This window comes from Tamandua tetradactyla, chromosome 6 (assembly GCF_023851605.1).
Source record: "Tamandua tetradactyla isolate mTamTet1 chromosome 6, mTamTet1.pri, whole genome shotgun sequence".
NCBI lineage: Eukaryota > Metazoa > Chordata > Mammalia > Pilosa > Myrmecophagidae > Tamandua > Tamandua tetradactyla.
The window spans coordinates 97,117,060-97,133,812 of record NC_135332.1 but is presented as its reverse complement, the minus strand read 5'-3'; the positions used below and the strand labels follow the sequence as shown (position 1 = coordinate 97,133,812).

General features: G+C 40.4%; 1 protein-coding gene across 5 annotated transcripts in view; it reads left to right on the top strand.

Moving 5' to 3' along the window:
* ATP6V1H (ATPase H+ transporting V1 subunit H) overlaps positions 1-16,534 on the top strand; it is a 152,435-nt gene extending 135,901 nt beyond the window's left edge. For all 5 annotated transcript variants that reach the window (XR_013178172.1, XM_077166757.1, XM_077166756.1 and 2 more), the window contains one exon: positions 16,176-16,534. Coding sequence is in view for 2 of the 5 variants with exons in the window: in XM_077166757.1 (XP_077022872.1) it covers positions 16,176-16,236 (61 nt within the window). In the remaining 3 variants the exon portion in view is untranslated. The remainder of the gene's footprint in view (positions 1-16,175) is intronic.
* The last annotated feature ends 219 nt before the right edge of the window (positions 16,535-16,753 follow it).

The following is a 16,753-nucleotide window of genomic DNA, read 5'->3' as shown; positions in this document are numbered from 1 at the left end:
TTTTTTTAATAGTAGCCATTCTGGTAGGTGTGAAATGATATTTCATTGTGGTTTTGATTTGCATTTCCCTAGTAGCTAGTGATGTTTTTTATTCATATGGTTAACCACTGGGAATTGAACCCAGGGCTCTAGCATAGCAGGCATGAAATCTGCCTGCTGAACCACTGTGGCCTGCCCAAATTATTATTATTATTATTTTTTTTTATGTTGACTGTCTTTTCATGTGCTTTTTGGCCGTTTGTATATCTTCTTTGGAAAACTGTTCAAGTATTTTGTCCATGGTTAAATTAGGTTGTTTGTCTTTTTATTGTTGAATTGTAGCATTTCTGTATGTATTCTGGGTATTTTTTGCCATGGTAGATTTTTGCATTTTTATTTATCTATTTAAATATATAATAACTAAATGGATGATAAAATGGTGAAGTTAGAATGGAAAAAGATTATTAAAAACAGAATACATTTTAAAGACATTATTTGACGTTTGACATAATGTATATCCTAACATTCAATTTTGGTAAGCTATCCCTATCTACCCCTCCATTTATAGCTACGTAGAACGTAACATTTAATTATTTCCAGCCAGTGAAGTTGAGCATCTTTTCATTTGCCTTTTAGTCATTCATATTTCCACTTCTGAAGAAAGTCTGCACACATCTTTTACCCAATTTTAAGTTGGGTTGTTTGTCTTTTTGTTGAATTGTAGAATCTCTTTATATATTCTGGATATTAAACCCTTATCTTATATGTGGTTTGCATAGGTTGCCTTTTTCACTTTCTTGACAAAGTTCTCTGCTGCACAGAAGTGTTCAATTTTGAGGAGATTCCATTATCTAATTCTTGTTCTGTTGCTTGCGCTTTGGGTGTAAAGTCTAGGAAACCACATCTTATCACAAGATTTATAAGATATTTCTCTACATTTTCTTCTAAAAGTTTTAAGGTCTTAGCTCTAATATTTAGGTCTTTGATGTGTTTGAGTTAATTTTTGTATAGGATGTAAGATATGGGTCCTCTTTCATTCTTTTGCATATGGATATCCAGTTCTCCAAACACCATTTGTTGAAGACTCTTCTCTCTCCTAGTTGGGTTGGCTTGACCACCTTATCAAAGATCAATTGTCTGTACATGAGAGAGTCTGTTTCTGAACATTCAATTCAATACCATTAGGCAATATATCTATTTTTATGCTAGTATCATGCTATTTTGACCACTGTGGCTTTGCAATATGTTTAAATTTAAATAGTGTGAGGCCTCCCACTTCATTTTCATTCTCAAGATATTTTTAGCTATTCGTGGCCCCTTGCCCATATAAATAAATTTGGTGATGGTTTTTCTATTTCTGCAAAGTAAGTTTTGGAATTTTAATTGGTGTGCATTGAATCTATAAGTTAATTTGGGTAGAATTGACATGGTATCTATAGTTAATCTTCCAGTCCATGAACACGGTATGCTCTTCCATTTATTTATGTCTTCCATTATTTCTTTTAGCAATTTCTTATAGGTTTCTGTGTATAGGTCTTTTGTGTCATTAGTTACATTTATTCCTAAAGATTTGATTCTTTTGATCACTATTGTAAATGGAGTTTTTTCTTGATTTCCTCCTCAGATTGCTCATTGCTGGTATATAGAAACACTACTGATTTTTGCTTGTTGATCTTGTGCCCTGACACTTTGGTCTACTTATTTATTAGCTCTAATAGCTTTCCTGTAGATTTTTTTGGGATTTTCTACATATTGTATCACGTCATCTGCAAACGGTGAGAGTTTTACTGCTTCCTTTCCAATTTGAATGCCTTTTATTTCTTTTTCTTATCTAACTGTTCTGACTAGAACTTCCAACACGATGTTGAATAACAGTGGTGACAGTGAACATCCTTGTCTTGTTCCCGATCTTAGAGGGAAAGCTTTTGGTCTTTCTCCATTGTGTATGATGTTAGCTGTGGGTTTTTCATATGTTCCCTTTATCATGTTGAGGAAGTTCCCTTCTATTTGCAGTGTTTTCATCAAGAAAAGATGTTGAATTTTGTCAAATGCCTCTTCTGCATCGATCGAGATGATCATGTGGTTTTTCTGCTTTGATTTAGTGATGTGGTGTATTACATTAATTGATTTTCTTGTGTTGAACCAGCATTGCATACCTGGAATAAATCCCCCTGGGTTATGGTGTATAATTCTTTTAATGTGCTGCTGGATTCGATTTGCACATATGTTGTTGAGGATTTTTGCATCTATATTCATTGAAGAGATTGGTCTGTAATTTTCTTCTTCTTTTGTAATATCTTTTTTGGGCTTTGATACTAGGGTGATTTTGGCTTCATATAATAAGTTAGGTAACTTTCCCTCCCCTTGAATTGTTTTGAAGAGTTTGAGCAGGATTGGTACTAATTCATTTTGACTGTTTGGTAGAATTCACATGTGAAGCCATCTGGCTGTGGGCTTTTCTGGGGGAAGAGCTTCTTGATGACTGATTCAGTCTCTTTACTTGACTTGCTTTTTCTTCTTGAGTCAGTGTTAATTGTTCATGCTTTTCTAGGAAGTTGTCCATTTCATCTATGTTGTCTAGTTTATTAGCATATAGTTACTTGTAGTATCCTCTCATTATTGCCTTTATTACTGTGGATCGGTGGTTATGTCACCTCTCCCATTTCTGATTTTATTTATTTCTGCTGTAATCTTTGTTATTTCTTTCCTTATGTTTGCTTTGGGGTTAGTTTGCTCTTCTTTCTGTAGTTCTTCCTGGTGAGCAAGTTAATTCCTCGATTTTTGCTCTTTCTTCTTTTTTAGTACAAGATTTAGGGCAATAAATTTCCCTCTCAGCACTGCCTTTGCTGCATCCCATAAGTTTAGGTATATTGTCAGTTTTCATTTTTATTTGCCTTGAGATATTTACTGATCTCTTGTAATTTCTTCCTTGACCGCTGGTTGTTTAAGAGTGTGTTGTTTAGCTTCCACATATCTGTGAATCTTCTGGCCCTCTGCCTGTTATTGATTTCCCACTTTATTCCATTATGATCCAAGAAAGTGTTTTGTATAATTTCAGTCTTTTAAAATTTATTGACAATGATCCATGAGCACTTGAGAACAATGTATATCGTACTGTTGTGGGATCTAATGTTCTGTAAATGTCTGTTAAGTCTAGTTCATTTATCGTATTATTCCAAATCTGTTTACTTATTGATCCTCTATCTAGATGCTCTCTCCACTGATGAGAGCAGTGAATTGAAGTCTCCCACTATTATTATAGAGTTGTTTACTTCTCCCTTCGGTGTCGTCAATATTTGCCTCATGTATTTTGGTTCACTCTGGCTCAGTTTATAAATATTTGATTAGGACCTCTTGGAGCTTGGTTGAGCTACCTTTCTTTCCCCTAGTAGGGTCTCTTTCTTCTTCCCTCAGGAACCAACCTACTGTGCCTTTGGGTGAGGGACGCTGGCCTATGTGGTTTAGGAGACTTAGAGTTCTGTGTGGGATCTCAGCTTTCCACCTGTTCCAGAGTGGTTTATGATGTGTGTCTGGTCACTGATGTCCCCCAAACAGTTGTTCAGTGCAGTTCCTGGCTATGTGTTAGCTGCCCTGGAGCATGAACTAAATTCTACACCTCAGTACACCACCATCTGTATTCTGGATATTAAACTTTTATTGTATATGTGGCTTCCAGATATTTTCTCCTACTAAGTAGGCTGCCTTTTTACTTTCTCAACAAGAGTCTTGAGGCACAAAAGTTTTTTAACGTTGAAGTGGTCACATATATCAGTTTTTTCTTTTGTTATATGTGCTTTGTTTGTAAAGTCCATGAAACCATTGTCTACCACTTTATCTTGAAGATATTTCCCTATCTTTTCTTGTAGAAGTTTGTTTTGGTTTCCTAAAGTTGCCAGAATGCAATATCCCAGAAATGGATTGGCTTTTACAATGGGGATTTATTAACCTAAAATTTACAGTTCTGAGGCCATCTGTCTCAACTAAGGCATCGACAGGATGATGCCTGGGCTCTGAAAATGGGCAGTGCAGGCATCTAGGGTTCCTCTGTCAGATGGCAAGGCACATGGTTTGTATCTGCTGATTCTTTGCTGTTGAGTTTCGAATAGCTTAAAGGAACTTGGCCTTTTCTGGGGTACATAACAGCTTCAAACCAGCACAGACTTTTATGATCCTGGCTCTTATTTAGGTTTCTGATTCATTTTGAGTTAATTTTTATGTAACGTGAGGGATAGTGGTCCTTTATCATTCTTTTGCTTATGGATATCCAGTTCTTCCCACACCATTTGTTGAAGAGACTGTTCTCTCCTGGTTAAGTAGACTTGGCAACCTTTTTAAAGTCTTTATTTTTATCTCTCATTTTTACCCTTTTACTGATCCTTACTTATAATCTTCATTTCTATACTTTTTTCCAAGGTTCTTTCTCCTGTCTTTTCCTTTCAGGCTGCAGAAATACCTTTAGTATTTCTTGTCGGGCAGGTCTCTTGTTGATGACTCTGCCAGTTTCTTTTTATCTGAATATTGTAAATGCCCCTCATTTTTGAAGGACTGTTTTGCTGGATAAAGAACCCTTGGCTGGCAATTTTTCTCTTTCAGCACCTTAAATATAACATAACACTGCCTTTTTGCCTGCATAGTTTCTGATGAGAAATCAGAATTTAATCTCATTGTAGTTCCCTTATATGTAAGTGTCATGGTTAGGGACAGGTGTCAACTTGGCCAAGCTGTGGTACCTGTTTATCTGATTGGGCAAGTGCTGGCCTGTCTGTTGCAATGAGGACATTTCATAGGATTAGGTCATGATCACGTCAGCTACATCCACAGCTGATTCCATTTGTAATCAGCCAAAGGGGAGTGTCTTCTGCAATTAGTGATGCTAAATGTAATCATGGGAAGCCTTTTAAGGAGGGCTCAGAGGAGACAGGTTCCATTCCTGCTTTGGGTGGTGAACCTCTCCTGTGGAGTTCATCCAGGCCATCCATCGGAGTCATCGGCTTCGCAGCCTGCCTTGTGGATTTTGGACTCTGCGTTCCTACGGTCACGTGAGACACTTTCATAAATTTTATATTTGCAAGTGTTCCCTGTTGATTCTGTTTCTCTAGAGAACCCTAACTAATACATCTTGGTACCAGGAGTGGTTCTTAAGGAACAGAATCTTAAAAATGGGTTTTTATGAATGGTTTTCTACTCTGACTGGACTCAGAGACACTAAGGACTCTGATTCCCGTAATCAGAATGACACTCCCAATCCATGGAGTGAGTTGGCAAAGGAGATAGTCAAAATATCATCATTCGATTCTGCTAATGCTTCGCTTGTACGAAGCCAGACTCTGGGGGATAATGTTTTGACACCTTTACAGAGTTTTGTAGAAATAAGAGTTATAGAGATGTTGGTTGGTTGTTGTTAGATACACTGTCTACATTAAAGGGTGAAAGGGATGGGCTTAAATCTTCAAACGAGAAGCTTAAGCGCCGTCTGAAAGATGTAGATGTTTCTATGAGTATCCTGAAGGAAAATCTTATTTCCTGTAGCCGTAGACTTGAGATCTCTGAAAATCAGACTCAGAATCTTATTGTTAGAGTAGCAACTTTGCAACGTAAACTGAAATCTCAGTCTCATGGTGTCTGCCGTTAAAGTAAGGGCATTGATTGGAAAGGAGTAGGACCCTGAAAAATGGGATGGTGACATATGGATTGATAATGATGTTGGGGTTGAGTTTGAAACCCTAGACCATGCTGAGACTTCTCTAGATAACCCTGTAATTGTCTGCCCTGAGGACATAGCCGCCTCACCTCCAGCCTGCCTTGAGGAATTGGCCACCCACCCTCCTCCTGAAGGGATTAGCCCTAGAGTTATTAATCTTGTTTCACCAGATGAAACTGCAAATGAAGGCCCTGAAGCAAATGGCTTGGAAGATATTTCTAATTCTTTTCATGACCCACCCCCACCACCCCTCATTTCTTCTAGACCTATAACTAGACTAAAGTCCCAACAGGCCCCTAAAGGTGAGGTACAAAGTATCACACATGAGGAGGTACGTTATACTCCAAAAGAACTGTGTGAGTTTTCCAATTTATATAGACAGAAATCAGGGAAATATGTGTGGCAATGGATTTTAAGAGTGTGGGATAATGGTGGGAAGAATATAAGGCTGGATCAGGCTGAATTTATTGATATGGGCCCACTCAGCAGAGATTCTGCATTCAATGTTATAGCACGAGTGGTTAGAAAAGGTGTTAACAGCTTGTTTGGGTGGTTGGATGAAACATGGATCAAAAGGTGGCCAACATTACCTGAGGTTGAAATGCCAGAACTGCCCTGGTATAATGTAGATGAGGGGATCCAGAGGCTTAGAGAGATTGGAATGTTAGTGTGGATTTATCATGCAAAGCCTGCTCTTACACCCCAGGAATGTCCAGAGGATGCACCTTTTACCAGGGCAGTGAGAAATAAGTTTGTGAGACTACCACCATCATCCCTCAAGAGCTCTGTGGTTGCACTTCTCTGTAGGTCAGATATTACTGTAGGAACTGCTGTCACCGAGCTGGAAGCCTTAAACACAATGGGGATGACAGGATCCCGAGTTGGCAGAAGCCAGGTGACAGCACTTGATCACCAAAGACAGGATAGACGCAGGTATTATAATAGACAACAAACTCAAAGGAGGCATCAAAATTATATGACACGCAGAGATTTGTAGCATTGGCTAGTAAATCATGGGGTGCCTAGAAATACAATAGAAGGGCAGTCTACTAAATTCTTGTTGAAGCTGTATAAACAAAAGAGTTCTAGGTCAAGGGAACAGAAGTCTATCCTGAATTACAAAACACAGAGTCACGGCCCCTTAATCAATTTCCAGACTTGAAACAGTTTACAGAGCCTGAGCCCCTTGAATGAAGGGGAGGCCAGATCCCTATGGGGGAGAAACCTGTTACACCACCACAAATTTATACTGTTAACCTTCCTCTGAGTCTTCCCCAAGGAGACCGACGGCCTTTTACCAGGGTAACTGCATTGGGGGAAAGGAAATGATCAGATATTTTGGGGATTATTAGACACTGGTTCAGAAGTGACATTAATTCCAGGGGACCCAAGACGTCACTCTGGACCACCAGTCAGAGTGGGGGCTTATGGAGGCCAGGTGATCAATGGAGTTTTAGCTCAGGTCCGTTTCACAGTGGGTCCAGTGGGCCCCCAGACCCATCCTGTAGTTATTTCCCCAGTTCTGGAATGTATAATTGGCATAGACATACTGAGCAACTGGCAGAATCCCCACGTTGGTTCTCTAACTCGTGCAGTGAGGGCTATTATGGTGGGAAAGGCCAAGTGGAAGCCACTAGAACTACCCCTACCAAGCAAAATAGTAAATCAGAAGCAATACCGTATTCCTGGAGGGATTGCAGAGATTACTGCCACTCTTAAGGACTTGAAAGATGCAGGGGTGGTGATTCCCACCACATCCCCGTTCAACTCTCCTATTTGGCCTGTGCGGAAAACAGATGGGTCATGGAGAATGACAGTGGATTATCGTAAACTCAACCAGGTGGTAATTCCAATTGCAACTGCTGTTCCAGATGTAGTATTGCTTGAGCAAATCAATACATCCCCTGGTACCTGGTATGCAGCTATTGATCTGGCAAATGCTTTTTTCTCAATAGCTATTAGTAAGGACCACCAGAAACAGTTTGCTTTCAGCTGGCAAGGTCAGAAATATACTTTCACTGTCCTACCTCAGGGGTATATCAGCTCTCCAGCCCTATGTCATAATCTTGTTCGCAGAGACCTTAATCATTTCTGCCTCCCACAAGACATCACACTGGTCCATTATATTGATGATATCATGTTGATTGGACCTAGTGAGCAAGAAGTAGCAACGACTCTAGATTTACTGGTAAGGCATTTGCGTGTCAGAGGATGGGAGATAAATCCAACAAAAATACAGGGGCCTTCCACCTCAATAAAATTTCTAGGTGTCCAGTGGTGTGGGGCATGTCGAGATATCCCTTCTAAGGTGAAGGGTATATTGCTGCATCTGGCCCCTCCCACAACCAAAAAAGAGGCACAGGGCCTAGTTGGTCTTTTTGGATTTTGGTGACAACATATTCCTCATTTGGGTGTGCTACTCCGGCCCATTTATTGAGTGACCAGAAAAGCTGCTAATTTTGAGTGGGGACCTGAACTAGAGGAGGCTCTGCAACAGGTCCAGGCTGCTGCGCAAGCTGCTCTGCCATTTGGGCCGTATGATCCAGCAGATCCAATGGTGCTGGAAGTGTCAATGGCAAATAGAGATGCTGTCTGGAGCCTTTGGCAGGCCCCTATAGGAGAATCACAACGCAGACCCTTAGGATTTTGGAGCAAAGCCTTACCATCTGCTGCAGATAACTACTCTCCTTTTGAGAAACAGCTTTTAGCCTGCTACTGGGCCTTAGTAGAGACTGAACCCTTAACCATGGGCCACCAAGTTACCATGAGACCTGAGTTGCCTATCATGAGTTGGGTGTTGTCTGACCCACGAAGCCATAAAGTTGGGCATGCGCAGCAGCACTCTATTGTAAATGGAAATGGTATATAAGAGATAGAGCCAGAGCAGGTCCTGAAGGCACAAGTAAGTTACATGAAGAAGTGGCACAAATGCCCATGGTTTCCACTCCTGCTGCCACATTACCTTCTCTTTCCCAGACCAGAGCTATGGCCTCTTGGGGCGTGCCTTACAGTGAATTGACTGAGGAAGAGAAAACTCGGGCCTGGTTTACAGATGGTTCAGCACGATATGCAGGTACCACCTGAAAGTGGACAGCTGCAGCATTACAACCCCTTTCTGGGGTGTCCTTGAAGGACAGTGGTGAGGGGAAATCCTCCCAGTGGGCAGAACTTCGAGCAGTGCACCTGGTTGTTCATTTTGCTTGGAAGGAAAACTGACCAGAGGTGCCTTTGTATACTGACTCATGGGCTGTTGCTAATGGTTTGGCTGGATGGTCAGGGACTTGGAAAGACCATAATTGGAAAATTGGTGACAAAGAGGTCTGGGGAAGAAGTATGTGAATAGACCTTTCTGAGTGGGCTAAAAATATGAAGATATTTGTGTCCCATGCGAATGCACACCAGAGGGTGACTTCAGCAGAGGAAGATTTTAATAATCAAGTGGATAAGATGACCTGTTCTGTGGATACCAGTCAACCTCTTTCCCCAGCAACTCCTGTCATTGCCCAATGGGCTCATGAACAAAGTGGTCATGGTGGTAGGGATGGAGGTTATGCATTGGCTCAGCAACATGGACTTCCACTCACCAAGGCTGACCTGGCTACAGCCACTGCTTAGTGCCCAATCTGCCAGCAGCAGAGACCCACACTTAGCCCCTGATATGGCACCATTCCCCGAGGTGACCAGCCAGCTACATGGTGGCAGGTTGATTACATTGGACCACTCCCTTCATGGAAGGGGCAGCGATTTGTTCTAACTGGAATAGACACATACTCTGGATATGGGTTTGCTTTCCCTGCATGCAATGCTTCTGCCAAAACTACCATCTGTGGGCTTACAGAATGCCTTATCCATTGTCATGGTATTCCACATAGCATTGCTTTGGATCAAGGAACACACTTCACAGCAAATGAAGTGTGGGAATGGGCACATGCTCATGGAATTCTCTGGTCTTACCATGTTCCCCATCATCCAGAAGCAGCTGGATTGATAGAATGGTGGAATGGCCTTTTGAAAACTCAATACGGTGCCAACTAGGTGGCAAAAACTTGAAAGGCTGGGGTAATGTTCTCCAGGAAGCTATGTATGCTCTGAATCAGCATCCGCTGTATGGTGCTGTTTCTCCTATAGCCAGGATCCATGGGTCCAGGAACCAAGGGGTGGAAATGGGTGTGGTGCCACTCACTATTACCCCTAGTGATCCACTAGGAAAATTTTTGCTTCCTGTCCCTGCTACCCTGAGTTCTGCTGGTCTACAGGTTTTAGTTCCAAAACGGGGTGTGCTTCCTCCAGGAGAAACAACAGTGATACCACTGAACTGGAAGTTAAGATTGCCACCTGGTCACTTTGGGCTACTTATGCCTCTGGATCAACACACCAAGAAGGGGATTACATTATTGTCTGGGGTAATTGACCCTGACTATCAGAAGGAAGTAGGACTGCAACTACATAATGGAGGTAAAGAAGAGTTTTCTTGGAATATAGGAGATCCCCTGGGGCGTCTATTAGTACTACCATGCCCTGTGATTGAAATCAATGAAACACTGCAACAACACAATCCAGGTAGGACTACTAATGGCTCTGAAACTTCAGGAATGAAGGTTTGGGTCACCCCACCAGGCAAAGAACCACAGCCAACTGAAGTGCTTGCTGAGGGGAAAGGAAACATGGAATGGGTAGTGGAAGAAGGTAGTGATAAATATGAACTTCGACCACGTGATCAGTTACAGAAACGAGGACTGTAATGCTGTTTTGTTCATGTTATACTATTTAAGTTGTAAGATATCAAGTTTAAGAATGAATGTCGCCCAAGGATTTGCACCCTATTCTGGAGAGATTTAATGTGTTTCCAGTTATATACAGGACAGTTGAGTATTGTCAGGTAAAAGAAAAAAATGTGTGCTTATTTGTTTTCATTTGGAAATTAAGTATGGTCTAAGGTGATATATATATATATATAGGTGCCAAGGTGACGGGTGGACTGTCATGGTTAGGAACAGGTGTCAACTTGGCCAAGCTGTGGTACCTGTTTATCTGATTGGGCAAGCGCTGGCCTGTCTGTTGCAATGAGGACATTTCATAGGATTAGGTCATGATCACGTCAGCTACATCCACAGCTGATTCCATTTGTAATCAGCCAAAGGGGAGTGTCTTCTGCAATTAGTGATGCTAAATGTAATCATGGGAAACCTTTTAAGGAGGACTCAGAGGAGACAGGTTCCATTCCTGCTTTGGGTGGTGAGCCTCTCCTGTGGAGTTCATCCAGGCCATCCATCGGAGTCATTGGCTTCGCAGCCTGCCCTGTGGATTTTGGACTCTGCGTTCCTACGGTCACGTGAGACACTTTCATAAATTTTATATTTGCAAGTGTTCCCTGTTGATTCTGTTTCTCTAGAGAACCCTAACTAATACAGTAAGGAATCACTTTTTGCTGCTTTCAGTGTTCTCTCTTTATCTTTGGCATTTGACATTCTAATCATTATGTGTCTTGGATTACATCTATTAAAATTTATTCTGTTTGAAACACATTGTGCTTCTTGGACACATGTATTTATGTCTTTCAGAAAAATTGGGACATTTTTGGTCATTATTTGCTCATATAGTCTTTCTGCCCCTTTTTCCTTCTCATCTCCTCCTGGGACACCCATGATGCATATGTTTGTGTACTTTTTATTGTCATTTAATTCCCTGTTCAATTTTTTCTATTCCTCTCTCTGTTCTTTTGTCTGTAAGATTTCAGTGGTCCTATATTCTACTTTACTGATTCTTTCTTCTGCCTATTCAAATCTTTTGTTGTATACCTCCAGTGTATTTTTAATCTCCATTTTTGAGTCCCTCATCCCCATTATTTCTGTTTTTTCTTTTTAATCTTTGAAAGTCTTTATGTTCACCCAGTGTCTTTTTGATATTCTTTATCTCTATATCTGATTTTCCTAACTAGATTAGTTCCAAATTCTATGTCTCCTTTGAGGTTTTATGTTTTTCCTTTGTCTGGGCCATATATTCCTAATATTTAGTATGGCTTGCAATTTTTTGTGGATGTCTAGGAATCTGATTACCTTCATGAATTTCCACTGAAGTTCAGTTTCTGTTTCTTGCCTTGGGTTTGCTTGTAGATAGGCTTTGTGTTAAGGCTCTTCTTTGACAGTTGGTTCAACTTATTCTAGACCCTTAGAATTGCCCATGTTTAACTGATCAGGTTTTTTCAGCTCTTCTTCATTTGAATCTTGCCCTAGATATGCAGCACAATTTTGAAGATTGCACTATTTGTGCAATTGTTTCACCCTCAGAAGAAAGTTTCCTTTCGTTTGTTTTTTCTCTGGGAATCTTGATATGTTCTCCCAGCCACTTTTAAGTTGTCTTTTTCTTGATTTCTTGCTCACCTAGTTACTACAACCCTTTAACTGTTTTTCCAAGCCATTAGAAAAATGATTCTGCTAGTTTTTGCTATAGTTTGGAGGCTTGGGAGTAGGGTGGGACAGGGTTGAACTCTAGAGCACCTCACTCCATCATCTTGGTGGCATCATTCCCTCAGTTATTTATTTGAAATGTGTTTATAGATATGTTAGAGAAATGCTATAGAGATGTCTTTATAGATATTGTATAATTCCCTGGATCATAACACAGTACTGAGTCACCCGTCAAAGCCAAGAAGTCTTGCCCTTTGCTTCTTGACTCTTTATCATCAATAGGAAATAAAAGGACACCTCCTAGACTGAGATCTTCCCTTTTCCCAGCCAACTCATATATTTTCCTGACTCTGATGACTGTGTTTCCAGAACTATAAATAAACCACCTTTGCCCCAGTGGTCAGAGTCATCTGTGCGGTGAATGATGAGAACATTTTCTGTCCCAGCCTAAGGGTGGGTGACATCACCACTAACATACTTTTTAGAAGTCAAGTCTGGGTCTTTGTAATCCAGTTTGGCAGAGCTCTCATCTTTCCCATCCTTAGGCTTCTCAGTTTTGTTCTCTTCAGAAGGCAGGCAGAATGGCTCGTAATTGTTGAATTCCCACCAGGCCATCTTTTTCTTATGCTCAACCTCTTTCTTTTTCTTTTTCTTTTCCTCTGTCAGCGTCTTTCTCTTGGTTACCACCTCGTCTTTTCTTCCTTCAGTTGTCTAGCTCTTTTGGGCTCAGGATTCACGTTCCTTTCCCTCCACAAGGCCTCGGATGAGAACACTGCCTTTATTTTGGAGTGACTGGCCCTCTCCAAAAGTGTTTTTTGAGGTTTGCCTTTTGTCTGATACTAGTATAACCTTATTCTGAAGAAATTATTCACACTCTGATATTTTCTCATCTTTAAAAATAGGACTTATGTCTGCTTTCTGTGCCTTTCCCTGTTCTTTCTGGAAGCTGGGAAGTTAATAGAAGGAGAGCAGGATCCAAATGTGGCCATGCCCTTTTCCCCATTTGCCCTTGTACACGTTATTTAAGGTTTTCTGAGGCTCTACTCCTGTACATGCAAAATGGGGACACAGTAATACCCATTGCACACGTGATGCAGTAAAGATTAAAGAGGATAGTGGTTGGTAATACCAGTTAGACAGTGTCCATGATAGTGTATAGTAAAGTGCAGAATCATGGGAATCAGTCTGTGGCCCAGCACAGGTGTACTGAATGTCATGATGTCTCTGTACCTGGAGTTACAGAGAGTTCAGAGGCTGGTTTGGGTCCCTGAGTCTTGAGAACTGTTTTTTATTGACTACCTTACCATTGGGCATGAGGGGGACAGGTTGCATAGTTTTACAAGCTGAGTTGAAAGCTTTATATAGGCATAGTCCATTTTCATTTGATGGTTTAGCTTCTTCTAATATTTTAAAATCCCATGTCTCATAACATTACTTTCAAGAAACCCTCAGAAGGAGATTCGTTCTTTTGCCATGGGCTTTGTGTGGGCCTCTCTCTCAACGACCTTTTGGCATGTGGTAACCTATAGTACCATAAGTTAGGCTCACAGAGTCCTGTCTGGGATCCTTTATGAATGATCTCTCAGTTAGACCATTTATGTCTGTATTGACTTTGTCCTTTCCTAACCCCTAAATTACACAGATCCTAGCTAGTAGACAGGAAAGGAGGTCCTGGTTTTCTATAAGTTTGGCACTAAGATAATGAAGAGGATGTGATACCTCAGGGCCACTTTGTGTGTAGGAGAAAATGAGGATGTAGAAAATGTTACCATAGAGAATACCTTTGTACAGGAACACAGAGGTGTGGAAGTTGGGGCAAAAGGTCAGAGTTGGCACACATGTATCTTCTCTTCTGGAACAGTTCATTACAGGTGCCTTTTAATATTCTCCTACTTTGAGACCTCTGTTATGAAGAGACCAGTTACCTCCCATCTCCCAAGGATTCACTGTTGTCGCCTCAATGCCAGTTAGGGCTATATGGAAAAGTATCTGCCCTCTATATTTCTGAAAGAAATGGAGCAGGTGTGGCCTCTGCATGTGACTGAATTCACAAGGACTGCTCCCAACCCAGAGTTCTTGTAGCCTTTGAAATGTTTTCTTGTTTTCTTGGGAACTTCCATGTAGAATATGATCCTTGACATGAGTTCCTTCCTGAAAGAACCATGGTGTGGTGTAATTGAAGAGTAGCATGGTATCTTTGAGCACACTTTCAAAATGTTTTCAAAGGAATCACAGTCAATGGACAGCCTAATAGGAATATTTGAAAACCCACTGCAATATGACTGAAAGAAGCATATCTAGTTTCAGGCTAAATTCCTTGGGGATGTGTGGGAAAACTAAATGTAAGCCATGGACATTTTGCAATAAGTATTAACTCCTTCTCCCCCTGCTGCTGCTCCCCCAAAACCCACCAAACATCTGCAGCCACATATTTCCTAGTCCGGGCTCTTGGTCATGGTAACATTAAAAGTGGTTTTCCTCTGTTCTTTTTTTCTACTAATAACTATTAGGATGGCTTCCCAAGCCTTTGCATAAACTGGATAGCACTACTGCCTTATTGCTGATCAGAAATATGATCACTACTGTATTAATTATGTCAAGGCAGATCCTCCTTAAAACAAAGACATGTTTTGATATAACACCCCAAATCCATGAGCTAGTGATAAGAACTTTCCTATAAGGGTCAAAAAACCATGAACCATTTTTATGTCATAGGATGTTTCATCCAGTCTCCCAGTATTTTAAATCATATTCATTCACCTTCTTACACTTTCTAGGTCTCCTAGAAGCCATCTGAAGGTTTTCCTTCCCTGGTCATGGGGATTTCTCATATCCAGCTAGCTCAAGGGTACCCTTTACCCTGCTATCCTTTACCACTGCTTCCCATTCCTTCTCTTTCTTATTCAGAGTGCTTCCTTTTCTCATTTGTGCTTCACCACTTTCATAGCTTTGGATTAAGGTTGTGATATTTAGAGAGGAAGAACATGCAGGTAAAATATTTATTCTGTGACTCCTAAGACAAGGCTGTTGGCACCAAAAGGGATGTTACCTGGAGGCACTCAAACAAGAAGCAGGTAAATGGTTTGGTGTTAAGGAAAGAAGGGAAAGTGACATTATCAAGTCAGGTCCAGGTCAGGTGCTTTCACACACATGGCCTTCTTTAGTTCTGACAATACTGTTGGGAAGTACCATCATCCAGAGGGCAGCTGTGGCCCCAAGAGGTCAGGCAGCCTCCTGAGCCAGCACATCTCTGAAGTGGTGGAGCTGAGCAAATCCAGGTCTCTGTTCCCAAACTTTTGTTTGTTCTTTTGTAGGAGGGAATCTTTTAAAATTTTAAAATCGCTCTTCCTTGTCCTTACTAGTTGATTTTAAAATAAAGGTTTGTGCAAATTCTTCACAGGGAAATAGGGAAAAGATTGTTTTCTGTCCTGGGATTAACAGTGGTAACTGTATGTAAATTAGAGCTAAATATGCACCTATTGTAGGTGCCAACTAAACATTTTTTTCTCAAGGAGAACATGAATAAAAAAGTTTGGAAATGACTGCTCTCAGCCACAGTTGCCCCATATGTAAAATGAGAATGCTACTTCTCAGCGATTTTGAACATAGTGTGGATAAAAGGTATCTCCTGTTAGTGTTACTATTTTTAGTATTCTTTCCAGAGATTTATTTTCTTGTGTTCTTGTGTGAATCTCAAAGTGTAGATACTTGTATTCGCTAACATCAGATTTGTTTTGTATGTATCAGGCCACTTGGAAGAATACTTAGGTTGATTTTTGAACTTGTTGGATTATGAAAGTGGTAGCCATAGTAAACAAGACCTTTTACCTCACAGGAAAGTAGGTTTTGCAAGAGAAGTGATTGCACTGCATTGTAATTCTTGTTTGTCTGCACAGTATTACTTGTTTATGTTTAAATTTGGGAAAATTTAGCTTTCTAGGACTTTTAGTTTTATTATGTCTACAAAAGTGTTTTTTTTTCTTTTTTAGATATTAATGTCTATATGATAGTATATATATTGTCCTCTGATTTTGAAACTCTTTGTCATTTATATTCTAATTTACCTTATTTTGTTTCTTATTTTTTAGGGAATATCTTGGCAAACAGCTACAATCTGAGCAGCCTCAGACTGCTGCTGCCCGAAGCTGAACTGTGTTCTCCGGTCTCTGCTTTTCCAGCTTTCCAGCTTAGTTGTGACTGTACCTGGAGTGTGAATCTTAGTATATAGTGATAAGAATAAATACATTTTTAATTTTATTTGTAACTTTCTTCTGTTGTGTAGCATTTTCAAGTGCTGATTTCTGATAAAATTGCCCGTTCTGTTGTATAAATTAGCTGCTTTTCTTTATCTAAGGAAAACATTACTGTTACATATATAGCTTGCAATTTCGGTATTTATTGTTCTCTGGAAATGAATATAGTTATTAAAGGATTCTCACTCCAAAAATGTCATTTCTTTTTGCTTGTTCCTTAATTGGGCTTTGAACAGAAGTCACCTGTTGTCTCTTTTCAAACCAAATTGGAAGAATTGTTGTTGTAAAGTGATGAATGGAAAATTAATGTTTTGAAGTTCTTTCTGTCTGTCTACTTATCTGTGTAGTCTCTGTTTACTTGCCTATCTTTCCATCCGTCTACACACACACATATACACATACACACAATCATG